At 42.7% G+C, this 26,607-nt stretch overlaps 4 protein-coding genes across 6 annotated transcripts in view; all 4 read right to left on the bottom strand.

The window, feature by feature from the left end:
• Positions 1-10,414: 10,414 nt before the first annotated feature.
• tmsb4x (thymosin beta 4 X-linked) lies at positions 10,415-12,132 on the bottom strand. Its single transcript, XM_084688340.1, has 3 exons — positions 11,978-12,132; positions 11,022-11,134; positions 10,415-10,927 (listed from the first exon to the last, which is right to left on the bottom strand). The coding sequence occupies exons 2-3, from the start codon at positions 11,119-11,121 to the stop codon at positions 10,899-10,901; spliced, it is 129 nt and encodes a 42-aa protein (XP_084544466.1). The 5' UTR covers positions 11,122-11,134; positions 11,978-12,132; the 3' UTR covers positions 10,415-10,898.
• A 1,300-nt stretch (positions 12,133-13,432) lies between these two features.
• tlr8a (toll-like receptor 8a) lies at positions 13,433-16,767 on the bottom strand. Its single transcript, XM_084688329.1, has one exon. The coding sequence runs from the start codon at positions 16,731-16,733 to the stop codon at positions 13,683-13,685; it is 3,051 nt and encodes a 1,016-aa protein (XP_084544455.1). The 5' UTR covers positions 16,734-16,767; the 3' UTR covers positions 13,433-13,682.
• Positions 16,768-18,030: 1,263 nt separating this feature from the next.
• LOC146233767 (toll-like receptor 7) lies at positions 18,031-21,556 on the bottom strand. Its single transcript, XM_084688462.1, has 3 exons — positions 21,545-21,556; positions 19,921-21,189; positions 18,031-19,071 (listed from the first exon to the last, which is right to left on the bottom strand). The coding sequence occupies exons 1-3, from the start codon at positions 21,554-21,556 to the stop codon at positions 18,031-18,033; spliced, it is 2,322 nt and encodes a 773-aa protein (XP_084544588.1).
• Positions 21,557-22,875: 1,319 nt separating this feature from the next.
• frmpd4 (FERM and PDZ domain containing 4) overlaps positions 22,876-26,607 on the bottom strand; it is a 31,485-nt gene continuing 27,753 nt past the window's right edge. For 2 of the 3 annotated variants that reach the window (XM_084688324.1, XM_084688325.1), the window contains exons 16-17: positions 24,957-26,159; positions 22,876-24,521 (exon numbers count right to left, since the gene is read on the bottom strand). In XM_084688324.1, coding sequence (XP_084544450.1) covers positions 23,248-24,521; positions 24,957-26,159 — 2,477 coding nt within the window. In that variant the 3' untranslated portion in view covers positions 22,876-23,247. The remainder of the gene's footprint in view (positions 24,522-24,956; positions 26,160-26,607) is intronic. The other variant, XM_084688326.1, reaches the window with a different exon arrangement.

The raw sequence follows: 26,607 nt of genomic DNA, 5'->3' as shown, positions 1-26,607 counted from the left end.
GCAACCTATTTGTACATTTTTGGTCATTTCCGCGAGTCATGTTGAACCCGGCTCTGAAAGGGCCCGTATCACAGGGCAGCATGTTTCCTGCAGGGTGCTCAGAGAGGCAGAGCAGGCTGCGGAAGTCTGATTGCTCCCCAGGTCCACTGCTCGATGCTCTGTTACCTCTCAGCCTCAGTCTGAACCACGAGAGAGGACATAGCCTTGTCTCAAACAGGAAGCCATGTCTTTTACTTCACTACATCAGTTTCACAACGCTGAAGACATTAGCATTTCACCTTCGGATATTACAGTGACCATGCCGAAAGGATAATCACATGAACATGACCACAAACAAAGTGCACTGCATTTGGTTGTTTCATTGGAAATCATTATGTACAGATTGGGATTAGTCACACAAAAGCATCTCTCCTTGGCTCAGAATACAGTTGGTTCAATGTAGCATGCACAGAACAGTCTGTCTTTGTCTGTTTGCTAACATACTCAGAGGCATGTTTAACCTCCCGATACTGGATATTGGCTATGACATGTACATCAGCATAGATTACTGGCATAATCATGTATGTGATGGTATGTTTGTGTTTTGGTGAGTTGTAGAGGATTTCAGGATCTTTTCTTTTTTATCATACAGACATGAATGAGTGCTTGACCTCAGTCTGTCCTGCCATGCACGGCTCCTACACAGCAGACGTCTTAGGAGTGTCATTGTCCGTTTGTGAATGCTGTTGTCCTCGAGCTCTGGGCTCTCATATGTAACAGAGGGCGTGCTTGTGCTGGCCTGTCAGAGGAGGTTTGTGTGTATTCAGGAATCTGTGCGTGTCTGTATTTGTCAGTGTGCATGTTTAGCCATGTAGAGGGGGCGGAGCCATGGTGGAAGTGTGAACGTCTCTGCATGTGCAGGCATGTACGAGTGTGTGTGTGTGTGCGTGTGTGTGTGTGTGTGTGTGTGTGTAAGAGAGAGAATAATGGTCTGTGCATGAGAGTGTGTGTTTGGGTGTGTGTTCAGTGTGTGTGAGTGAGGGTGTGTGTGAGTGCATGTGTGCGTGAGTGTGTCTGTGTGTTCGCTATGTGGGCCTGTGCCAGTCTCACAGTTGGTGTGCTACTCATCTCTGCAGGGTGATTCTCCTCCACAGAAAAGGTTGCATGCACACGTCACTTTGAATTGGCTGCATCTCGCTTGGTGCACCCGTGGAAATGTCTGCCAGCCAGTCTGATTACCACAAGCAATACAATAGATGTTTGTAAAAACACTTCTAAGGATACGAGTATGACCTTCCACTGACCACACAGTTGTTCAACCACAAAGTTGCTAACATTGTACTGTAAGTGGAATTCCACATACAATTTGAACAGTGTTAAATGTACGGGAATCCAAGGATTCACGGGATTACAAACTCAACAGACTAAAGATTAGCCCACTTCCAACTGTAAGCACCTCTGTCTAAGGTAACAGTGCTAATGCAGTACCCATGTTGCAGTTGGACTGAAAACTGTTGACCTAGTGCGTGATTGATGTATGTACTGTGGGTTATTGTAAACTATCTGCCTTAGCCAAAGACCCACTGTCAACTATTCTAATATATTCCTGTTACAAGCATTCTTGCTTACACAGGCTTTATGGGTGCTCTTGTTTTCACCATTAACTAGACAAATGTGCTGTAAACAGTATACAAAACTGCTGTCTGGATAAAATAAGACCCTTGATGTTTAAGAGTCGACGAGGAAGCAATGAGAGAAGCTATTTCAGGAGAAAGACTGATAGTGAGAACCACATAAAACTTTAACTGTACAAGCTGAGCTCTGAGATACTTTAGAAATTCTAGGCCTCTGATTTTAATGCATCTCATTGGGGGGCACAGGACCCATATTAGTCAGTAACCATTCAGCAACAGGCCACCTTTGTGTTTGGCAGAAATAGAGAGAGGCAAATTCCTCTGACAGAAAAGCCTGTTTTTTTTTCTCTCTCTCACATCCTAACATGGGCATAGGCTCATTACTCACTGAGATAGCTATGTGATCACATCACTATGTGTGACCTACATGAAACCATACTTTGGAAAAATTCATACTTCGACCCTGTATTTTTTTTGGAAGTACTCGCATCTGAATGATAACATCATATGTATGGATTGAAGATGATACCTTTTCTTGTCCTAATAAATATTAGGTCATATGTACAATGTCGGTTTTTACTCATGTTCCTTCTAGAATGTTATAAAAGTTGCATGGTATTTAACAACTTAGGGCCTATTTGTTTGGATTTGGTTAATGTGTATATTTTCTGCCCATGCTGTATGTTTGGGGAAAAGACTGTGAGAGTAACTTCCTGTGAGAGGAAGTTTATGGCCTATAAGAGTTTGCTATTCTTTATTTCACCCTGTGTGCATCAGGGGATTACCCAATAGTTCTGGCCTTTATGTCACAGGCCTGCTATTATCTGAATAAAAGGAACGTAATTGTAGGTTATCAAATTCTATCGTACAATCTAAAATGACTGTTTACAACTTACCTTGGTTGTGCAACACCTGTCTATGAAGCTATACTTTCATGACCAATCATTTAAAACATTTGATATAAAATGTATGTCTGTACTTGGTGAAATGCATCTTCTATTTTAATGGTCAGATGCCTGCTTCAGTACTTTCAATAAATATTTATCTGCCTTTCTCGTAAAAAAAAAGTGTTGCAACTTTCAAAGAATTTACTTTGTCATGCACGACAACTGTTATGGGGTGTTGCCCCATTGGCCAACTGACACCCTTAAGCTTTTGTGGCTACCAATCACACAATGACAGCAGAGCCTTTTCCCACCATGGATATGATAATGAAGACAGGGATGAATAGTCCTTCCCTTGGTGGTTGCTGAATTAAGAGCAGTAAAGGCCAAACATCCTCTGGATCCACAAACGGTGCACATTCTCAGCCCCAACATCTGCCTCCTTTTGTGATGTGGTCGCTTCATGATCACAAATGAGCAGATGAAGACTTTGCAATAAATCAATGAGCCATTGTGATTCTGTATGGTGTTCTGCTCAAAATAAAAACACCAACATCATAATGACTTAAGCTCATCTTAAACGTATTCTGTCTGTCATGGCTTCGAGTCAACTAAAACAATGGCTGAAGGAGCAGGAGATTGCTCTGCCCCCAGCGTGTCGTACCATTGACACACCCATGAAGGGCTGATATCAACATGCTAAACAGTGCTTTTACTGCTGGGGTGAGTCATCATGGACTCTAGAATAAGGTTGTTGTAGAATACAAAGATAACCTTTCATGCTTTGTGCTGAGTGCTCTTGCGCAACCTGCCACCCACTTCACCTGGTAGAGCTGAAAGCTTTCACTGAAGGAATTTCAGTGAAAAATGTAAAAATCGCCTAGTCAACATCTCTGTGTATTAGAATGAGACAGACATAGTCTGGGTAGTATTACACTACCCGTCATTAGAATCTGAACAATTACAGTTGTTTTGACATCAATACAATGATCAATGCTAACTTTTGGTTCACATGTGAAACACAAGCCATGAAAGCATTCCTTATTCGATATCATGTGGGGATGATTAAGTTCCATCAATGCAATGGGCGAGCATTTCTAGGATGGTGTATATTTTTCTGTCAAATCTGTTTGATTTAATTCAAAATAAGATGTTACCCAATGGATTAGAGGGATCCATCTATACAGGACACGACTGATCATTCTTTGACTGGCACATATTCCTGTTCTGCAAAGGGGACAAACCAGTTATATTATAATTACTTTCTGTCACGTGTAGACAATACTTTCCTTGGGACAAAGAAAGATGTTATCTATTGAGACTCACTGACCTCTGACCTCTGGGTGTGGCAGGGAAAGGTTCCCTGAGTCGGACTGAAGCCTGGAGGAACAGGGTGACTGGTCCGGTCAGAGTGATCAAGAGTGAGAGAGTTCCTCAGGTTTTACAGTATCAACCTGCTTGGGACTTAATTGTCATGTTTCACTTTCCGCATCTTTGTTGTGTTTTATAAATACTAACGCTAACAGTACTTGAGGTTCCTCAATGAATATCTAATGTTTTACACACCATATTCACAATTGAAACCACAAAAAATTTGGGTGTTTGAAAAATAACTTTTTTTAAAATTATTATCAGCCAGTATAAATATAAATAATAATAGCAACACCAATACTATCACTACTACTACTATGATAATGAAACATTGCTGTTTCTGCTAGTAATAAGACATTCTAACAATATGATCATTCGACCCACAATTATGTTGAAAGGTTTAAGTTACATGACAGAAAGAAGTACAGAAGTTGCTTGCAGATGTATCTTCAGCTTCTGATTTGTAGATATATCTGCATAGATGGAAAACCTCTTAATTATTCATCCCTTGTCACTTTCATTCCAAGGGAAGCTTCTCTCAGTGTCCCTAGAAGATCCTGTCTCTCCAGTGTGAGCCATGCTGGGGCTCTGCAGGAGATGAGGCCCCAGCAGAAACGCCATGAATTAGTGATGGTGCCAGGGTAGCAGGCATCTGGCTGCCTTAGCTGACAACCACAGCCTCACGAAGGTACTCATGCCTTTGATTTGATTAATTAGTGGGGAAACGTCATACATTACATCATGACAATGTTCCTGCAGTAAATACAAGATGACTGTAAACTTACCAGTAGGCTAACTTTGAGCTGCACTGGATTGTTTTTGATAGATGACTAATGTGGATTTTATCCACTTGTGGTTGGCAGAGTCCAAAATAACTCTCGGGAAAACATGTTGTCCCAACTTGCCCCATCTTGTTTTTTTCCCATGAAATTGTTGAGATTAAAACCCTTACTCTAATCTTAACAAACCCTCTTTTCCCATGGAGGTTTCCCCGCTTATTTTGACTACAAACTACAGCTCTGGTCAACACTATGTTTGGCAACACATTTCAATAAATAACTTCTCTTTTTATTACACAGCCGTTGTAATCATTGATCTATGTATTTACATTTTTCCAACTTGACAGTCTTTACAACTTGTCTCTATTTCTTCAGTTAAGTATAATACATTTCTAATTCAACAGAAGTATTTTTTGAAACGTGAGGACATGTTTATTTTTACAGCCCCAAAGCCAGTGTTTTTGAGTTGTTAGATAACTACAATCCCTATTATGAAAGGGGCCCAGTGCAGGAGTGTCTTGATCTTGTTTCTGCAAGTCTGGAAGCCAGGACAGGTAAATATTCACTTTTACCCAGACATTCCCTCGGGAGGGAGTTTCATGTACTGACCTGACTGGCACGTACATTGTGAAGCAGCCAAGCTGAACTTTTCTCTGGATGGTTAGGGGAGGGATTTTCTTCCATTCCACTCATCCTCCAGCTAGAGCCAGTCTCAGCCAACTTGAGCATTATCTGTTTCCTTTAATAGGTTGAATGTGATGGTATGAATAAAACTAGGCTGGGCGAATGTCGAAGCTGCCTGAAGAAATATCACGTTTGTGTACAAATGTATGTGTCCTAATAGTCTTGCTTTCTTTAAAACATGTTTTTTTTTTTATTCTTCATAAAATTGTAAAATCATAACTTTTACATCTGGATTGTGTTTGTTTAAATCAATGTTAATTGGACACTACGCCAGAGTATGTGTTCAACAAACATAAACAACAGAACAGTAGCACCAAGACTGCATTCCCTAAGCATGCTTGTATTTATCAGTAATCAGTACTGTCAGTGGAAGGCTTGCTAAAGGGAGAACAGGAGACAGCTGACGGTCTGCTGATAGCCAGGCTCCAGGAGCCATAAACAGGAAACAGAATGGAACAACAGCACTGAAAACTTCCTGAATATATGTGACTATATTTGACTGTAAATGGGCCACAGAGCATAGTGTCTTTATTGTTCATGGTGCCACAGATCAGAAGACAAGGCTTATGCCAGGACTGCCTCCTGTCAATATAACCAAATATATTTCAAACATGTTGGTGAACTGAAATGTATTTCTACGTGCATCTTTGGCACTGATAAATTCACTGGCCAAGCCCTATTGATTGGAGAATTCTGAACAGCACCAGTCTCTTTAATGTGTCTATGTACTATGCCGATGGCACCTGTCTGCTACCATGGAAACAGAAAGAGAAAGTGCAGGCCATTCAACTCTGAGTCTAACCACGAGGAGAAAGAACATTCCGACACAAAGATATAACAGCTGCTATTCTGATAACTGGTGTGACTTCCTCTTACCTTATTTACTTGTAAAGTGTTATATTTGACCCTTTCAGTATTTCGTCTTAAAAAATGGTAACTGCCGTTTAAAACATGGTCTTGCGTGCAAGACAGATAATACATTTGCTTATCTTCATTGCTATAACATATTATGGTTAGCCTAAAATTACACCAGCTAAACAAAAACATTTTTTTACTGCACGTAGATATTTGTTTAATACACAGTTAACGTCAAGTCAATTTACAGTAGCGTGCAAAACAGCAGCAATGTGGCCTGAGTCACAGCCCTTTATTCGATTGACACTTTAGTCCTGTTTGCGTCAAAGGCACTTGTGTTCCTTGTAGAGAGCCCCAGCTCCAGCACTAGCACCAGCCCTGGCTCTACCTCAACCCTAGACCTAGCCCGTCACAACCGTCACAACACTGGCAGATGGCCTTCTGGCTCTGGGGCCAAGTCCAATACAATCACTTCTCAGTGTGCCTGGCCTCTGTTTGCATCTCTTTCTCTGGGCAACCGTCTCTGATTCACTGTGCACCATGATGGCATTACCCCCCCAGAACCCAGTGAAAACCACAACAGTGCCACTGATTACACACGTTCATTAATCGGACAAATTATGGATAAGCATTTTGAGTCGATCAAAACTCTCACAAAAAGACATTGTCTAATGAAAAATAAATAAGGACATATATATTGTGGATAATACCTGTATAAACTGTGATTTCTTTGCGTTTTTGTTGGTTTATTCTTTGATACACAACTTCAGGGCTTTGGTTGAGAGTGTTACTTGTGGCTTTGCAGCGGTAGCTGTTGTAAGAAGGGAACAGAGGGGTGGCAGCGTCCCTGGCATGGGAGCGCCTAGCGCCCCGCAGTGTGGGGCAAGAGCTGGAGAGCCCCCTCTGCCCCGCACATTGTATTAGGACACTAAGGGGCTGTTGTGTGCCTGGACCACACAAGGGTCCGGAAGGGGGGAGGGGCTGGGGGTACTTGCATCGCAGATGTTTAACCGTTTTACAGTTCAGATAAAGAATAAGGTCGGAATGAATTCTGTATTTTTCCTCTATCTCCACCTCCTCCGCTCTCTCTCTCTCTCTCTCTCTCTCTTTCTGGTAATGGTAAATGTAATATGACAAATATGAGATATAAGCTTAAAAATAGTCTAGAGAACAGCTTTGATTGAGCCTGGGAATCAAAATGATACATGTGAACTTCTACCCTTCCCCCTAGCACAAGCCATTGTTGGTTTATCAGCGCAGCTGTTACGTTCTGTAGACTCACTATACAGGTCTGGAAGTCAGTTACATCATCTGAAAACACACATACCCCCCTCACACATCCACAGGGTGAAAAGATGCAGCTGCAGGCGTTGCACAGAGTAGAAAGGAAACAAAGTAGTCAAGGCAATCAGAAACGCAGGCCCTTGATTCTCCTGACAGCCACTAAAGCAACACTACTCAACCCTCACACCTTCAGCTGGCATGCATCCAGGGCTCTGTCTAAGCTTTCTCACCCGAGTCTGTGTGTGCCACTGTGTCTGACATGGGGGCACTTGTCATGAGGTTGAGCTTAGTGAGGAAAAGACACACTTCCTCAAACTCCGTGGCGCAGTGACATTTAAAACAACTAAAGTCAAGCTCCTACACAGCACAGACATGATACTTAATTTAAGCAATAAGCCCCAAGAGGGGGGCTTATTGATTTTCTAAAACTGCTTCTACAAATATTTGATATGGTTTCATAAATAAAAAGAATTTGAAACAATATAGTTTAATAATAAACCGTCATTCTTCCGCCACTACAAAGTATAGTTTCTACATAAATCGTTGCCACGCAACAGCCAGATGGACACCTTTGCAGTGTTTTTTTATTTGAAATATTCAATGCGCAGTTATATGGAATGTTAAAGAATGTTATGAGGACAACCTGTATGCGACCGGTTATGCTGGATTTTACAACGGCATAGAACGAGATATAGCCAATTACAATCAAAGATGGGAACAACCAGTTAGAAATCATAATAATATTGCAGACAAATGTCTTGACACAATATGTCTACAACGTGGCATTTCTGTGTGTTTCCTGTAGTCTACCGTATACACTGACTCAGATTACACCCTTATTCGTTACACAAATTGGTAGTTGAGTCGAGTGTATCGTTGAGTCGTTGATCGATTGAAGATGATTTACTCTATTATTCGGATATGTCATGATAAATGTGTTTTCTCTCAACAGAAAAGAGAAAGAAATCATTTGGGGCTGACTGCACAAGGCACTGCACCTGCCTGTGCTGTGCCGTCCCTCTGAGTCTCACCTTCTGTACTGTATATCGGAGCACATGATCTGGAGGCGCAACCTGTCCTTTTCAATTAGGTTCAGGAAGAACAAGTGCGTACCTGTCACCTTGTATTACTGAGCAGATCATAAGGGGAGCCTGGCAGACACAGTAAACCAACTAGGAGGCTGCAGTGTGTGTGTCTAAACCCTTCTTAGTGAAGAGTGTAAAGCTACATATGACCTGGTCTATTACAGAGTGGCAACCATATTGCTGAAATGGAATCCAGCACCCGCTATCAGCACCTACTATCTCTCTCAGTATCTGCCAGAAATGCTACTGTGTCAACAGTTATATTTCTGTAACCACACTAAGACCTAGGAATATGTGGAAGGGCTGGAGGTAGTACTGACCGAGAAAAGGGGGTTTCTTAAAGTCTACATCAGCCCACTGGCTGAATCAGCAGCAGCCACAGCTGAGGGCTGAGAAAGGAGGGACCAAGGAGTACTGCTCCTCTGAGCTGTCAGAACAATTACGAGGAAACAAGCTCCAACGCAGTGTTGGTATGTACAAGGCTAGACAGGCCTCTACATGGCCTGGCAAGTCTTTAACTAGGGCAGGAAGGGTTTGACTATTCTGAAGTTGGAGGGGAAGGGTCAAGAGGCTAGGATGGCCTGAAAGCAGGCTTGGCTCTGTCATGCTGTGCCAGTCTGCATGATGTCTAGTGAGGCTCCAGACCAGGAGTGAGAAACTGCAGGATTTTTTTGGCCTTTTTTCAGAAAACATGCAGAAAACAGGCCCTTAGTACAGTCTAAGTCATGAATCATGATTGAGTTGCATAATTTGATAACAGAATACAAGCTTGATGTAGACAAGCAGTGTTTATTTTAGAGGACGCAACATCACCACAATCATATTGTCTACGTCAGGATTTCCCAATCGTGGTCACACTAGGATCCAACACACCTGATTCAAATAAATGGTCGTTATCCAAGCCTGATAACGACCATTTATTTGAATCAGGTTTTAGAGCAGGAAAACATCTAAAACATGCAGGGTAGTGAGGCCCGACGACCAGGATTGGGAAGCCCTGACTTTGGTGAATGTGTTGAAATGATCTGGATGGATCCATTTAGATACATAGCAAATATGGCTACATCCTGTAATCTTGTCAATAGTACATGGGAAATCTGCCAGTTCACTTCACCAGAATGGCAACAACAGCCTACAAAGCATGATCTGACCTCCGTATTGATCTGATCTGTATGAGGTCATGATGTCCAGAAGAACAAAGCCAGAGACACTTGGCTAGAGACCTCAACAGCTCCCAAGAGGATTCATTTGTCATTAAGACTAACCAGCTTACAGGAACCCACATATCCACACATGTACCATAAGCCTAGTTACCCTAGTTGAATTAATATGGGATGAGATATAAATGTCCTGTAAACCCAACCCTCAACTGATCTGGCCAAAATAGGTGCAACAGCAGTCCTCATCCAGATTAACAGCCTAAATTGTTCCAACAAACAAGCATGGCAGAGGAATCAACAAGTTGCAAAACACAGCCTAAATACCATACATCCACTGGTCATCAGGTACTCGTGTTTTTTGCCTTCTCCAGACCCAACACCAAAGGTGGCATTGTTTTGTTGGGTCAAGCCGTTAAGCTGCTGCACTGGGGATTGCCATGGGTACTTTTCTAGGTCAGATGACAGGCACGCTCTGTGCCAGAGCTGCAGACAGGGGCGATGTCTGCTCATCCACTTAGAGGGGCAGAGTGCTCCAATGCCTGCGAGTGTCAGTTAGTGGCTTTAATGCAGTCTGTAATGCAGTCTGTATACAAGAGAGGCTCAGTTGAGGGTTGCGCCCATTTGTCAAGTTCAACACGATTGGCAAGCTTTGCTGACTGCCGTGTCAGTGAAGAGGTGCTACAGAAACATGCAATGAGATTCAGTCATTTATTTTTTTATTTGCATATCAAAACAAACTTGTGCATTCCAATAATTGAAACTTATACAAAAACAATTTAAACAGAAACCCCAACAGTTTGATTTGAAAGCATTTCACAGGTCACCAGAAACCATATTCTAGATGAGACATGTAGGTCCCTGGGTGGTTCAAGCACACCATTGCTCTACCCCTCCTTCACACATGCAGTGTGAGACAGATGTCTTCATGGGGACAGGTGACCAAGGGCAAAGTGACAAAAGGACAAGCAAAGATCTCGTCGGGCTGCCAGTCACAAGTTCTCATTCTTGTAAAAAAAGGGATCTAGGGAAGCTGGGCAGGGTCTGTACGCAGGGTGTGGCTTGTACCGTCTACTTTTGTCCAATCACAATGCAACATGGTTTTCGGTTACAGATTTACAGCTAAGGGGTGAAAAAAAGGCAATGCTTGTGGAATGTACAGTGCATAGAGAAAACCGCTTCCTCATTATGACGCCGCCTTCTCCTGTTCAATCGCTGCAAGACAAATAACACGGTCAGTCTTTAAAAAAAGCACCAAGTATTCAGTGCAAAAGCCTCACGTTTTGTTAAACAATGGAGGATAACTTACTTTCTTTGGAGGGAAGGGGGTTTTTCTCTTGCGTGTCAGTCTTCTTCAGCTTGGTTTTGTCGAAGTTGGTGACTTCTGCCAAATCGGGCTTGTCAGACATGTTTGCAGGTGGTCTAGACAGAAAAAAGAAATTCAAGAAAAACAGAAATTCAAGAAACCAAACAACTCAAATGAACATGAAGACAATGCAGTCCACATGCAACCCAATTGCAATTTGCAAATCAGTTTAAAGCAAAACAGGGCCTAATCGATTCCCTATTCATTAGATATGGGCTTGGCACAATCGCCATGGAAAGACGTTCAAAAGCACTGATCGTTGCCTGTGTTCTAAATATCGTCAAACCCAAAAATGTGTTTAAAGATTTATGTAGACGCTAAATTAGCAAATGAGTGCACGTGCCATTGGTCAGAGAAGGGCATTGTGCCATACCGCCCCCCACCCCCCTCCCCCGCCCAAATCAACAGCAAACTAAGGAACCACCGCCCTGCTTGGCAGCATCTCAATAAACAGGTTAGAGGAGGAGGTGGTAATTTGCGGACTACGAGTCACCAATAGTATACACCTTTACCGCGAGATGTCTACGTTGCAAAAAACTAAATTTGCTACGTTTTTATCAAAAACCAATTTGGCAACATTGTAACGTCCGAAACCTCAGACACAAGTCGATTCAAAGCAGGCTGGTCTGCGTCTGCATACCACATTCAGTAACCATACAGCTATTGTTCCCTAAAGCCTCACAACGGATAAACAATAGCCTACTTTCTTACTACCATTTTCTATAATTAAATCTCGCTTCACTGGTCTCTGAAGTATACCGTCAAGAGGTTTGCACATGGCGTAGACTACAGCGCAACACCAATTTTTTGCAGTTGATGTCTCGATATAAACATAGGCTACAGCATAAATGACTGACCACAAATTAAATGCTGGAATATGACAAGCCAAGAAAACTCACCGGAGTTGGATTGTTATAGGGTAGGTATACGTGTGAATTCCTGTCAATGCAGAGCTCAAATGTGCGCTCGTTGAGCAAACGAAGGTTTTTATACCCCGCCAATATGCAAATACGTGACGTCAAATCATACACGTTCATTTGGTAGTTTACAAAGGATTAAGCGATATCTTGCATCAAGAGGAAACTATACATGATGTAAAAATATGTTGATTAATCATAATTACATGTAATAAGTACGATTTAAAGTCGTCCATATGCCGAGTGAGTCAGATCATGTGTTTGAAGATGTTCTCCGTTTCTCAGTCTAGTGAAATGAAGTCCCTTTTGGCTATGATGTTATGTCAACGACGACACCATGCGGATAAAAAACGTATCAACACAAAGTAGCCTAGGTATAATGTCCTGAAGTGAGTGGATGAAAGGTATAACGTCGAAGGTAGTCTACTTTAATTAGATGAGTCACAAAATGTTTTGCAGCTCTTAATATTAGCCATAGTCCAATCCCCACTCCCAAACCTGACCCTGTTTTAAGCGGTGGGGCCTTAGGGCCCAGGTTAGAAATCTAGACTGCCGTGAAATTTATACCGTTGGTCTGGCCCTGCTACCAGATCTCCAAATTTCTAGGCCGGCAATTTCTTTTTTTTCTTTCATAAAATATTTTTTTGACCTTTCGAAAATATTTTGTTCAACCTGCAACAGCTATTAAAATATGTGACCTCTTGTGCCAAGACACAGCCTCACCGCAAATTGTTACTATTGGCCAACATTTGTCGGTACCTGAGATGAACACTCCACCGTCCACGTCTAGCACTACCACAATTAGTTTAACCGTGCGTGTCCACTACAGCGGAGCGCAGCGGCGCGGCGCGGAGCGGCGGCTTCCAATCCATTTTCAATGAAACCGGGCGTTGACGCTGGTGTAGGGCATTGTGGGAAGGCGAGCGGAGCGGAGCGTTTCAAGTTGGATTTTCTCAACTTTATGTTTGAGGAGCGTGAAAACGCTAGCGTTGTTCAATCGGGTTGGTTTCTTGTTTCTTGTAACGTAGCAACTAGTAACTGTTCGTCATGGTAAACATTTCTAGGTTTGACAATTTCAAGATGGAAGAGCAATTTATCGTATATGTGTGTCTACGCACTCAGTCTTGTTTTATACGCCTCTGTACGGTTAAAGAGACGTTAACAAAAAATGTATACCTGGCGCAGGGTTGCCGAGATTGTCGGTGTCCCTGGTGTGTTAAATTCAGTGTTGCACCTTTTAGAACTGAAAGCTAGCTAGGTATAGGCCAGGACATTGTAGGGGGCGTCCATTCCAGGACAGGGCTGTCTTGTGTCTTGCCATGAATTGCACCCCCTGCCAACTTTGACTAGGAAAGTGCGAGATGCTTGAAACCTGTGGTTACTCATAGTAGTCACCTCAACATGCTAGGATGAATAAGAAATATTTATTTAGGCATGTTTGATCAATTATTGGATATATACAGACATGGGCAGATCAGAATTTGAACATACTGGAAATACATTATTACTCAAATAAAAAAGTGAAATTCCTTGATAAAAATAAAACTTTTGAGCTATCATGATAATGAGAACATTTCAAAACACAGCGCTAAAACTGAATTTTGACAGTAAAAAAAGGACATGCAAAAGTGTGACAAAGGTATGTTAATCAGAGGAAGCCTCTTCACAACCCCAGTCCATGTCATGGCTAGTGCTCCTCTTTCTGGTTGAAGTACCTAGAGTAGCTATTGCTGTACATGACTTGGTTGTCTACCCTAATAGCATTCCTCAAGCACTGCCAGAACCAGGGTTCTGCAGCGGCAGTCCTTGGCCACTCTAACACACTGCTCCCGCACAGCCTCCTCCTGAGACGCAGAAAGGGAGAGTACTGTAACACAGGCTCCAGGAGCAGAAGCACCGTCACGTCCACGTTCTCGTCTAGCAGTCTCTGGTGGGCCAGGTAGATGGCCATCTTGAAGGCACCACTCGTAACATAGGTCTCAGTCAGAACAAACACGGTCTTGCGGCTTTGCCGGATGCTCGTATAGAGGTTGTCTAAGAGCGGGGTTCCAGGGATCCAGTCTCGGTTCTCCAGACAAAGAGGCAAATGTTTTTCTCCGCTCTCTTCAAGGTGTACTAGCAAGTGATCCATAACCCATTCTGAAACTTGTGGGTCGCTGGTGTCGTATACAATAAAAGCCTCATATGCACTGTCTGTTGAGGTCAAGGGGTAGTAGCCTTTCAATTTAGCTTTCAGATAATGCAGAAAGTAAGAGGCGTCCCAGTAAAAGACATGTGTCGTTATTCCCATTATCATTGTGAAAAGGATTATGAATGTCGAGAGGAAGTAAATCAAAAAAGCGACATTGTCGTTTACACACTCCTGTATGTCAAAGAAAATGACCTTTTCACCTTTTCTTTCAGCTGGCATGGAACATGTGACATCAATAGGAAGTCTAGGGATTTTAACATCATTGTTGTCAATCCACAGGATGAACTCTAATAAATCACAAGTGCATTGGAAAGGATTACCCTGCAAGTACAAGATTTTCAGGTAATTTTCAGGACTTGATATAAAAGTTGTCTGGTTTATCAGAGTCAGTTGGTTGTGGCTGAGGTCAAGTGTCGTAAGGCTTTTAGCACCCTTTAAAAATCCATCTGAGAGTTGTGCAATGTTATTGAAGCTCAGGTCAAGTAACTGAAGTGTTTGTGTGAATTTTGAAAGCTCTGCCGACACATAATCTAAAGAGTTGAAGCTTATGTTTATTTCACGAAGTTTTTTGAAATGTATCAATTCATGCCACTGAAATTCCTTCAGTGAATTATGACTTAAACATAGTTTTGTAATGTGACTTGGTAAATATGTAAACACTTCGTTTGGTATAGTTGAAATAAAATTAAAAGATATATCCAGATATGTTAAATTTACAAGATTTTGGAAAAGTTTGTAGTATGATTTATCTTTCCAGAGCGTTCCAAGATTATTTTTTACGAATTGAAGCTCGCTCAGTGATGTGCTATTCATTTCCTTAGTAGTTAATGTAAATATATAGTTGTGACTCAAATTTAATACTCTTAAAGCTGGAAGATTTCCTAAAAAGTTTAGGTTATGTGTCACTCCAGAAACAGTAAAATAATGTGGATTGTAGCTTAAATCTATGACCTCCAGTTTCTTTAATTCACTAAAGGCATTGTCATAGGCTAGATCAATTTTGTTGAAGGATAGATCTAGATACTTTAGGTCTGGTAGCGATTTAAACTCTGATCCATTAGGTGCAGCTGCAAATCCATTTCTTGATAAGTTAAGGCATGCAATGTCCTTGTAAGGTTCAAATTGTTTTGGAGAAATGAAGAACAGATTATTTGAACTGAGGGACAATACATGGCCAGAGTCATAACACTCTTGTTTGACAAAACTATGAGTTATCTCATAAGAACGTTCCTCTTGATTTGACTGATATTCTAATAGAGGTGGTGTAAACGAAACAGATTCAGTGATTTGTCCTGAGTTATAACGTGATGAGCCGCTCACCGTAACTGGGTAAATCCTGTTTTCTGAAAGGTAAATAAGTTTCAGATTTGAGAATTTTCTAAATATCGTGGAATCGCAACGGACAATGAAGTTAGTTCCAAAGTTCAACACAGATAGATTTCTCAGCTCATAAAGGTGTTCCAATGACTTATCATTGATCTCCCTGAAGACAAGACCCTCTATGTGTAATGTTTTAAGTGACACAAATGTAGAAAATTGTTTTGAAAGATTTATGGTTTTAGGGTAAATACCTGGTTGAAAGTTAAATGAAATGTCCAATCTTTCTAGGTGTGGTAGATTACTCAAAAAAACATCCTCAGAGATGGCCGCTGACAGTAAATTGTATGAAAGGAAAAGGTCTTTAAGATTAATCAGACTCTCAAACCAAGAGCTCTTGACAATTTTAAGTGAGTTCCCTGCAAGCTGTAGGGTCTCTAGATTTGTGAGGTTAACAAATGCCTCAGGGTGGATCTCCAGGGAAATATTGGGGCATGGCACACAGGGGTATGGGGCATTTGTACATCTCGGGCAGTTGCCCTGTAATCTAAGGACCCTTAAATTGGTTAGATTATGGAAATCATCTCTAGAAATGTATTGTATTTGGTTTGAAGCAAGCTGCAGTTTCTGCAGGGATTTGGGCAGTCCTTGTGGAACCTGGGTTAGATTGTTGTAGTTCAAACTCAATTCACGCAGGTTAGTCAAGTCAGAGAATGTTCCATAATAAATAAAAGATGATGTTCCACACGGATTCCCGTAAAAACAGTTTTTAGATAAAAAAAATTTAATTATGTTTTTTATACCACTGAGTTTACTCTTATTCAAGGTAATAATCTTATTATAGTCTAACATGAGTATTTCCAGTGTGGCTGGGAGTTGATTAGGGATCTGTTTCAGTCCGTTACCATTCATCCTTAATTCCTGGAGGTTGATCAAGTTCATAAAAGCACCCTCAGCAGTGTGTGTTGTGTGATAATTTTTGTTTATCCAATTAAGATTGAGTAGAGTCAGGTTTTGCAGATCCCAAAACGCCTTTTGGGATATGTTAGCAATGTGGTTTTCTTCTAAGTGCAGATACTTTGTATCCTTTGGGATACCGTGTGGAATCTCTTTGAGTTGTCGTCCATTGCAACTGACAGTGACATCATCCTTAGTCGAGTAAGTAACATCACATGGAAACTGCTTTGGCATCCGAACATGTGCAGCGAGTTGCATTTCAGAGTAACACATGAACAGATATGCCAATTTGAACCAGTAGATGGAAGCAGCCTGTAAATAAACAAGTAAAAGAAATACAATGGGTGCACTATGGTCTCAAACGCATCATATTTCTTTATGCCTAATGTGTTAGTAACATTCACTTGGAAGTATAACAATATCTGAAAATCATAACCTTGTAGGTGACAATCCTAAATGTGCATAAAGAATATCACAGAGCATACAATACTAAACCCATTTGTGAAAGCGTAAGGGTGGATCCGCTTTTCTTTTTTACTCCAAGCTAAAGCAAATTATGAATCCTGCTCACTCATATACCACTAATATTGTTTATCATTAAAACTCACCATCGTGATAATATTGTTGGGGAGCCAGGGAGAGCCAAACAACTGTGCAGGATCAGAAAGCAGACTTAAGCTTCTTCAGACCATCACACAAAATGAAAGACTAAAAATAGTAATTAATCTGATTGGTGGTATCTCTAAGGCGGTCCTGGGAGAGAAGCGTTAGTGCTAGGGGGAAGTTCTCATGTCTCACTTCTCGTTTTGTAATCTGATGAGCATGCTGTAATTTGTATGTAATGCTTTAATAACACAGTGGTTATAAAGCAAGATTCTATGTCATGGATAGTTTATTTACCTCAGTAAAAAGGGATGATCGATTTAAATCAGTCATAGCTCATTGCATATGGCATTGAACTAAATTGAGTATTCAACGATTAGTGCTTGGAAACCATTTTTAACATGTTTCTGTTTAAGCCATTTGTAATTGGATATTATATAATCTATATAACTTACTTGTAAGGCTATTGACTTACTTTGCTGGTAGACAATACAGAATTTGATTCCCCAAACCAACGTGTGTTGGCTTTATTGAACTTTGATGATCAGCAAAACATCATGTATCAAGGTCTGCATGAGTTATTGTATCTATACATTTTGCACTACACAAAACACTACACATTAATAATACATTAATTGTGAAAAGGTATGAGAAATGTTAGTTTAAGTGCCCAACTAATTTGTTTGTTTCGTATCGGTGTCAGTATATATATTTACAAACATTACATTTCTTATTTGGTTGAGAGTTCATTGTCTGGATATCATCAATGCATAACAACATGACAAGTCTGTGTTGATTCAACAAGATTCAAAATGTAGTTAAAATTCAGCAATTCAACAATAACTATTATTGTGAGATGTGCCTCATTAAGTACAAACTCAACATAACAAAAATATGTACTGCAACATTCAATTATACAATTTTAAGTCCAGAACTTCTATACCATACGGTACATACAGAATGTCTTTTAAAGGGTCTCCTTAAAAAGATTGCTGTATTGTTTGTGACTCTCTGTTGCTAGAACACTTCTCAGGGCAAACCAGAAATATGGCTGTGCTTGAGGATTGGTTGGCCACTCTAACACAGAACGCCTATAAAGTCTCTTCCTCAGCCTCAGGTACTTGGAATGAGAGGGTGACTTTTCCAGGAAGATTAAAATGATGACATCATCTTTCTCATCCATAAGCCTCTGATGGGCCATGTAGAATGCTGTCTTGAAGTTCCCGCTCCTTATGTACCGGTTGGTGAGTATAAACATGGTCCTTTTACTCTGATGGATGCTCTGGGAGAGGTTGTCAATCAAGGGACACCCAGGGATCCAGTCCCGCTCCTCCAAACACAACCTCAGACGGTGGTCGTCACACTCCTCGAGGTGAACGCGAAGCTCCTGCAGCACCCACTCGGACACCGCCGGGTCGCTCGTGTCGTACACCGCAAAGGCGTCGTAGACGTTCTGCGTGGACAGGCGGCTGTAGCCTTTGAGCTTGGCCATGCAGAAGTGGTAGATGTACCACACGTCCCAGAGGAAGAGGTGGCTGGATATGGAGAGGACGAGGAAGCCGAGGACGAGGGAGGTGAAGAGGATGTAGAGGATGATGGAGAGGTAGTTGTGCTGGCAGGCCTGAAGGTCCACTGAGATGACTGGGTGGCCACTCTGCGTCCCAGGGGAGGAGCAGGTCACATCGGTGGCCAGCTTGGGGATGTTCACCTCAGTGCTGTTAAGCCACGTCACGAACCAGGTGGCGTTGCAAGTGCACAGGAATTGGTTGTTGTGCAGGAGTAGAGTATCCATGTGGTTGACAACGTTATCTGGAAAGCTGGATGGCTCGATGTGCTGGAGGCGATTGAAACTGAGGTCCAGGAATTTCAGGCTGAAGGCATCCATTAGAAAATCCTGAGAGAGTTTAGCGATACGGTTTTTACATAAAAGGAGCTTTTTCAGAGATTTTGTGCAGTTGGAGAGTATGGCAGGAACCTTTGTTAGGCCATTATCACTGAGATCTAACACCTCCAAGTTTTGAAGGACGTTGAGCTCTTTCCAAGCAAAGGACGTCAGCTTGTTGTTGTTGATGTAGAGCTCAATGAGTTTGTCTGGCAATCCTCCAAATACTTGTTGGGGGATGAAGTTGAGGTTGTTGTTAGAGATATAAAGGGCTTTTAGATTACGCAGGTTTTTGAAGTAGTTAAAGTATCTTGTATCGCCATCCCTCCAAAACATGTCTAAACGGTTGTCTATAAACTGTAATGTCTCCAGAGACCAACTCATCATCTCTGTGTTTGTCGAGGTGGAGATCTGATTGTGATTCATTAACAATGTCTTAAGTTTTGGTAAATTTGAGGTGAAATTCAGCATGTGAGTCAAGCCCTCTGCTTCAAAGTAATGGTTGTTTTTGCTTATGTCTAAAATAACCAGATTTGTTAGCTCTTTAAATGCATTGGAATAAAGCAGGTCAAGTCGATTTTCGGAGAAATCAAGATATTGTATGTTACTGAGATGAGTAAACTCAGAACCGTTTAAACTTTGGCTCATTGCATTTCCAGAGAGATTTAAACATCTGATGTCGCTAAGGTTTAAGAATCTCGAGTGAAGAAAGAATATATTATTCCTGCTGATATCAAGTGTTTTTCCAAACTGGCTGCAGTTGCTATTAACAAATGAGTTCACAATCCCAACTTCCTCCTTGTCTTTGTATTTGCAGCTACGCGCATACTCATCGTATCTGAAATAGTGAACCTCTTTCACTTCTTCTCTGTGGTACTCTGCACCTGACATGGGGGTACCGTACATGGCTTGTCCTGAGAATGAAAAACCGGCAGGCCCCTCTGAGGGCAGCGATATTTTATTTTCTGACAGATTGATTATTTTGAAGTGTTTCAGTTCCATCAAACTACTGAGGTTAGCTATTTTGATGAAATTGAATCCTAGGTCGATGACCGACAGGTTCGGAAGTAATACTAGTGGACTGATGCCCTCCAAGGTCAGTTCTTGAAAAACAAACCCCCTGATTCTGAACACTTTGAGAGACTTCAGAAAGCAGAACGAGCGACTCAGGTGCAATGTCAGCGGATACATCTGTAAGGCGTAGTTAAAGGACAGGTCCAATTCTTCCAGATTGGGTAGAGCCTGTGGGAATGTAGTGGTTGTTATGTCTTGTGCTAAAAAGTTGGATGAGAGGTCAAGAACTTGTAGCTTGCTGCAATTTTGAAACCAAATTAAACGAACATTCGTGACAGAATTACTGTGCATACGCAATATCCTGAGTTTGGACAATGTCTTAAATGCATCATCATCAATCTGAAGTTGAGAATTGTGAGGGCATGGGACACATGGAAAAGGTGCATTATAACAACGGGGGCAGTTTCCGCTTATGTCTAGGATCTCCAGGTTGGTTAGATTTTGAAAGTCCTCCTTGGTCACCTTCTCAATGTTGTTGTTGTAAATATATAACTCCCTGAGGCTTGTAGGTAATTTGGCTGGAATGTAAGACAAGTTGTTTGATTTAAGAGATAGTAATGTCATGTTACTAAGCCGTGAAAATGCCCCGTCCTCTATTTCATAAGAGACATTACAAGGGTTACGATAATAACAGTTTTGGCCGAGATAAAGAATCTCCACGTTGGTGATATCTGAGAGGTTATCCCTCTGAATTGAATAGATGTGATTCACTTCTAGACTGAGTAAGATGAGGTTCTGAGGGAGACCTTTTGGTATGCTGGAGAGCTGATTCCCATCCAGATACAGGGACCGTAGACTCCTCAGCTTGGTAAAAGTGTTGTTCTCAATGGTCACACTCTGCAGGCACACGCGGTCCTTGGGGCCAACTTTGACAGGCACGCAGTTGCAGCGCATGTCTATCTCGGTGAGGTTCTCCAGCCCATAGAATGAAGTTGAGTTCAGGGCAGGGATGTGGTTGATCGTCAGGGTCAGATTGGTGGTGTTACTTGGGATGCCTTTTGGGATGAATGTGAGTTGTCTCTCGGTGCAGTCCACACTGACCACACTGCCGTTGCTGATGAGAGAGACGTCACATGGTAGGGATTTGGGGTACCAACGCCCACCGGCTGATGATGAGGGCACCCACAGGACCAGACCCAAACAAACTTGGAGGAAGACGCACTCTGGTTCCTGTCGAAGGGTCAGAGGAACAGTTTTGTTACCAAAACAATCATGTTTTTTGTTTTTTTCAGTACAAATATGCCTCCATAAAGAGCCAGGCCTCAAACTCACTCAACCGTATATGGGGCAAAAAGGTTGCGGCATAAAATAATTGAAAATAGAGTCGGAAATACCTATGAATGTGGTGATTCATAATACAGCTTTTGTGTTTAATCACGTGGAAAATGGGAACTTTTCTGTTCCACATACTGTTCTCTAACCCTAACATGTAACCAGTATTCCCCGCAGTATCTTTATTTCTTTTCTTGTGCTTTCCCTCTTTACACCTCCAGAATTAATACAAACTAATAATTTAAATGGTTACACATTGGGTCATGAATACTAAATAGAACAATATTCTACTTACCATTGTGTGTGATAGCAAGCAAAGTGATACTCCTTGGCATAGGTCTGATGTTTTGCCTGGTGTCAAGATGTAGAGAGCTGAGTGTTCACTAAGAACGATTACAGGCTTTAAGATGATCTTATATGAACAGGGTGATGAACTTCAAAGCAACAGATGTTTTGTTCTATAATTAGTATTCATCACTTCCCCATTGTATCATAAAAGACTAATCTTGAACTGTGAAATTGTAAATATTTCTCAAGGTTCCAAAATGACTGTATACAGGAGCTTAAGAAACTAGCATGTGTCCAATTTGAACATCCACATGCGAGGAGTAACATTTGTTTTTTGGATGCTGGTGACATGTCTAATACTGTATACTGTACGTCACAGTATCAGATCAAAATGTTCAGTAAATGAAAGTGAATCTTAAGAGTTGAAGAAGAATCTTGAGGGAAACAACAACACTGTCTAACTTCCCATCAGTTGGTCATGTGGGAAATAGAGCACAGACACCACACAAATGTGGGGTTTGGTTAGTCCGACATGCTTGCACACAGTTCACACCCACAGTCACGCACGCAGATGTGAGTGCCAACAAGGCCACAGTACAAACTCCCTGTGCCATAATGTTGTACTGTGTACATTTTACGTATACATAAAAAAATGGTGTACATTTTATGTACACAGTATTTTATTTATATTTTATTTTGTTGTACATTTTCTAAATTTTAATTTTGTGCATTATTTTTAAATGTTCACTGTATGCTCCTGCACACCACAGTAAATTACTTGTTTGTGACCACTTAGTTGGCGATTAAACAGAATTCTGATTCTGACACTACCCAGCCATCACACAGAAAACAGCCATCCTGATTCAACCTTTGCCATTACCCTGTAGTCAATGGTGAAATGTGGTGTACAGCTAAACGTAGATCCTGTGACTTTGGGTATCAATAATTCCCTTCGATATCAACAGATGGTCCCTAAGATTAACCTTGAGAGAGTGAATTAATAGGTTAACAGTGGACAGTACAGAAACACGTCCTTAGCATGCAGAATGTTACAATAATGATAAAGGAACAAATAACCAATAGCATGAGATTTCAACTTTTAATACGTAGTTGTGGTGGCAAAAATAACAAGTACATACTCAGTGATCATGTGCAAAGGATTCATAAAACTATGTTGAATTCAGAAAATGCAAAAGACTGAGGTCATGTGGATTGTTTGATCATATAATATGTCTTGTCTTGCGCATTGATTTGTCTAGAGCTGTTAATATCATCTTTCATAATATCTTTGTCATGTGCAATATGTAACAATGTTTATACATAGAGTATTTAATACAAATAAGGGAAGGACATACACTTATCAGGGTTCATCTGCACAATAATACCCACAATGTGTTAATCATTAATTGAAATTATGGCTGATATTATATATCAGGTAACATCAGGTGATATAATCTTAAATTCACTTATTTCCTCTCTGTGGCCTGAATATAATCTCTTTTAAAATTGTCGTATTGATTCATATAATTCATTTTACTTTACATATCAAACAAAATATACACAAGGCAAGGTTTGTCACAGCCGTTCACATTGGTTGGGTAGAATGAACCCCCGTCTCCTATGTATGGCTTTGAAATCTCTAATGACACTGTGTAGACGAACGTGTGTTTACTTACAGAACAGTGTTTTGAGTGAGGAAGTTAGAGTGTTGACGATGGCAGACATGGTGGCGGAGTGACGTGCCAACGTGTTCACACTTTGGCCACTAGGGACGCTGTCCCAAGCCGCTTCCGCAGCGTGGAGCAGACACACGTAGTTCATGACGAGCTCGTCCACCGTGGCTCCCACCGCTCTCTGCTGGGCCGGGCTGCCCGGGCCGTCCAGCAGGGCAATGCAGGCCTGCGTTAGGCAGCAGAGCGTGTGGAAGCTGTGAGTCAGGCTCAGAAGCATCTCCTCAGGGTCGCCGTGCACCATGGCCATCTGACTGCAGGCGCTGCCCAGCGCCTTGGCCTCCACTGACAGCAGCTGGCTGTACTTCCCCGGGTCTGTCTCGTCGACCTCTGACCTCCCGCTGCTGTGTTCACGGGAAACGCTGGAGCGCACCAGAACGATCATCTCCAGGGCATCTCTGCGTGCGTCTGGAAACCCCCTTGGGAGGCTGTAGGTCTTGCCCTTCATGGAGTTCACTCGGGCAAGCCTGGCTTTGAGGCTCATGCCTTTTACGCTGGCCCTGTCGAGCTGCTCGGCTGTGTGAGATCCTCCAGGCACATGCAGTGAGACTGTGCTCTTCGCCTCCTCGTCTCTGGAGGAGGCTTTCTGTTCCCCAGAGGAGAGTCCCTGCGAGGGCTTTTCTCCATGTTCGTCATCGGCATCCTCCCGGGTGTTCCTCCTGAGAAAGCAGTGGCTGAGCGCTCCGTGGCACCTCCAGGAGCCCGTGTCCGACCTTGGCACGGCTCTGAGCTGCTTGGCATCTCTTGAAACTGGCAGCATGATGGATGCCCTCCTAATGAGCTTACTGCCTGTGGTGGGGGAACTCCCTGAGCACTGGGACTTGCTCTCGGACAGTTTCTCGGCAGAAATTCTCCCTCGTGTTTTCGGGGGGTCGGGTGACCGGGCGTCTTGGCCGTTCCTCCCGCTCAGAGTGGCTTTGGTTTTCTTCACCAGAGCCTCAAAGCTACCAGAGCCTATCGTCATGCTGCTCCAGCTTCTCCGCAGCAGCCTGAGTGACTTCCTGAGGCCACCTGCCTTGGGGTCACATGGGGGCAAGCTTGAGGGGTAAGCCTGGGCGGGTAGAAGGGGCAGGGGCTGGAGCTGTGGCCCACGAGGCTCTGTGCTACTGTTTAATGATGCTGGTGAGGTGGTGGTGGTGGTGGTGGCATTGACCTGGTTTGAGAGAGCTGAGGATGGTTCCTCTCCACCAGCCTTTTCCAGCTGTGTGCAAGCTACACTAGGGGTAGGAGAAAAACAAAGAGAATTGTTAAGCATCTCCCTTTCTACAAGTTTTGATCGGCAATGGCCTATTCTTAATGATATAATTAGAGGATCTCTCTGGCATGAGTTTGACAACGTTGCCTTGTCCCTGATCAAAATAGTAAGTGTCTGTGTGTTAAGAGAGATGACATTCCAGTCTGATGTGAATCATCAAGTAGCTACACATACATTTCCCATATGAAGAAAGAAGTTTGAAAATACTGTTGATTATAGAAGTGTTTCAAGTTTATCATGAGTGACATCCTTGATTTTGACTTTCCCTTTGATCCTAAGTGCTTAATAATTCTAATAATTCAACGGTTCACGTGGTTCGTCGCATCCAATTAATTTGCATTTGTTTTCATTCACCCACAGATCAAAGGGAGCACAGCCCTATGTAGTTGTACCTGTGGTTTCTTTTATCTTGGGCTTCCGGTGGCCCCCATCCCTCACAGTGCCAAACCCAGGCTCAGCACTGGTTGCTGCGTGGATCTTGCGCAGCAGGGTTGGGTCCATGTTAGCATGGCTGACCCTGCCCTGGAGCCCCTGTCCCTGGGGTCCATAGGCCTTCTCCTCCCCGGACACATAGCCCAGGCCCTTGAGGGAGGTCTCCGACAGAAGGTGCAGGTTCTCCCCTGTGCAGAGGGGGGAGTCCATGGGTGTGACACAGCTGCTGCTGCCCGTGCTGCACCCAGCATCAATGGAGGAACACTGGGAGCTCTGGAGAGAGTGAATGCCTTCACTCTGGTGGGAAGACATGCGTTTAGCCAGGTGGTATTCGTACTGTCTGGTGACATCCTGCTCTGTTGCTGACATCCTGCTTAGCTGCTGTTGCTCGCTACGCTGCTGTAGATTGGCGTCCTCCGCGCTCTGGGGGTCTTTGGCAGGGGAGTGTAAACGAGCATCAAACTGCTGGCTTCTCTCATCAGAGTCCTGCTCGTCTCCCTGCATTGTTTCCCCGTCAGCGTGGGAGGCCCGTGAGTCACTCACGCAATCCGGAGAGAGAACGTCCGCCATTTTGTTCCCATGCGATCGCTGCTGCCATTTTTGATGCCTCTCTCGAAACGGAGTTCGACCTAAGTCCAACTGGTTCATGTACTGAGAATCTCGGACAGTGAACGCGTTCAACTTCCCCACCAGATGCGGCAGCTCCTCCCTGTTCGGCTCCCGGGTGTTGGCGTGACACTTATCAGCAACATCGCCCTGACTCCTGCTCTCCTCCTCTCTCATCTTCCCTGGCTGTCTGCTCATCACGGAGCCCACGTGCATCTTACCGAAGTAGTCAGTCAGGGATTTGGTCTCCATGGTCTCAGGCTCCATCTCTCCCCCGTCCGGGTGCAGGATCTGGGAGGAGGACACAGCTGAGGACCTGGCCTCGTCGTCCTGGGTCTCCGGGGCCGGCCCGTCCTCGCAGGGGGTGACGGGGAATTCGGTCTTCTCCTCGGTCAGGGTCTGGTAGCCCTCCACCGTGGCCACGTACATCCTCAGGTGGCTCTCGGAGAGCTTGTGAGCAGCGGCCAGCTCGGAGCTCTCCGTCATCTCGGAGGAGTTGGTCTCGTTGCCGGAGTCTGAGGAGGACTCTGGGCTAAAGACCCGGGATATTTCTACACCTGTGTGCCACAGAGAGACAGACGGCTCATTAAAAACTTCATCCAGCACCTCACGACTCATATAAAATAGCTCCATCTTTGCATTGTTTGATACATTTGTTTTTGCAAATTTTGTAAATGAAGTAAAAATACTGTTTCCATTCCAATTTGATTGGATGTAGGCTTAAGTATAATATTTTGGTGATGCTTTTCTCTCTACAAAATACTTGAATGTGTTTCAAGTGCTACTTTGTCATTATATAAAATTATAAATCAAGCATAATGATCAACAAAACAGAGAGCTTCTAAAATGAGTGATAAAATGTTCAAATGAATGAAACAACACCGACACAAAATGGAAACATAGAACAAATGGGATTTTATTGAAAAATCAACAACAAACAAATTAAAAGTGGCTGTGGCTGGAACATTGTGTGGTGTTAATGAATAAATGTTACAATAGTGTAAG

The sequence above is a fragment of the Hypomesus nipponensis genome, chromosome 23 (genome assembly GCF_054491055.1).
Source record: "Hypomesus nipponensis isolate SF chromosome 23, ASM5449105v1, whole genome shotgun sequence".
In the NCBI taxonomy this organism is placed as follows: domain Eukaryota; kingdom Metazoa; phylum Chordata; class Actinopteri; order Osmeriformes; family Osmeridae; genus Hypomesus; species Hypomesus nipponensis.
The sequence above is the reverse complement of the archived record's forward strand: the minus strand, read 5'-3'. Positions and strand labels throughout refer to the sequence as shown.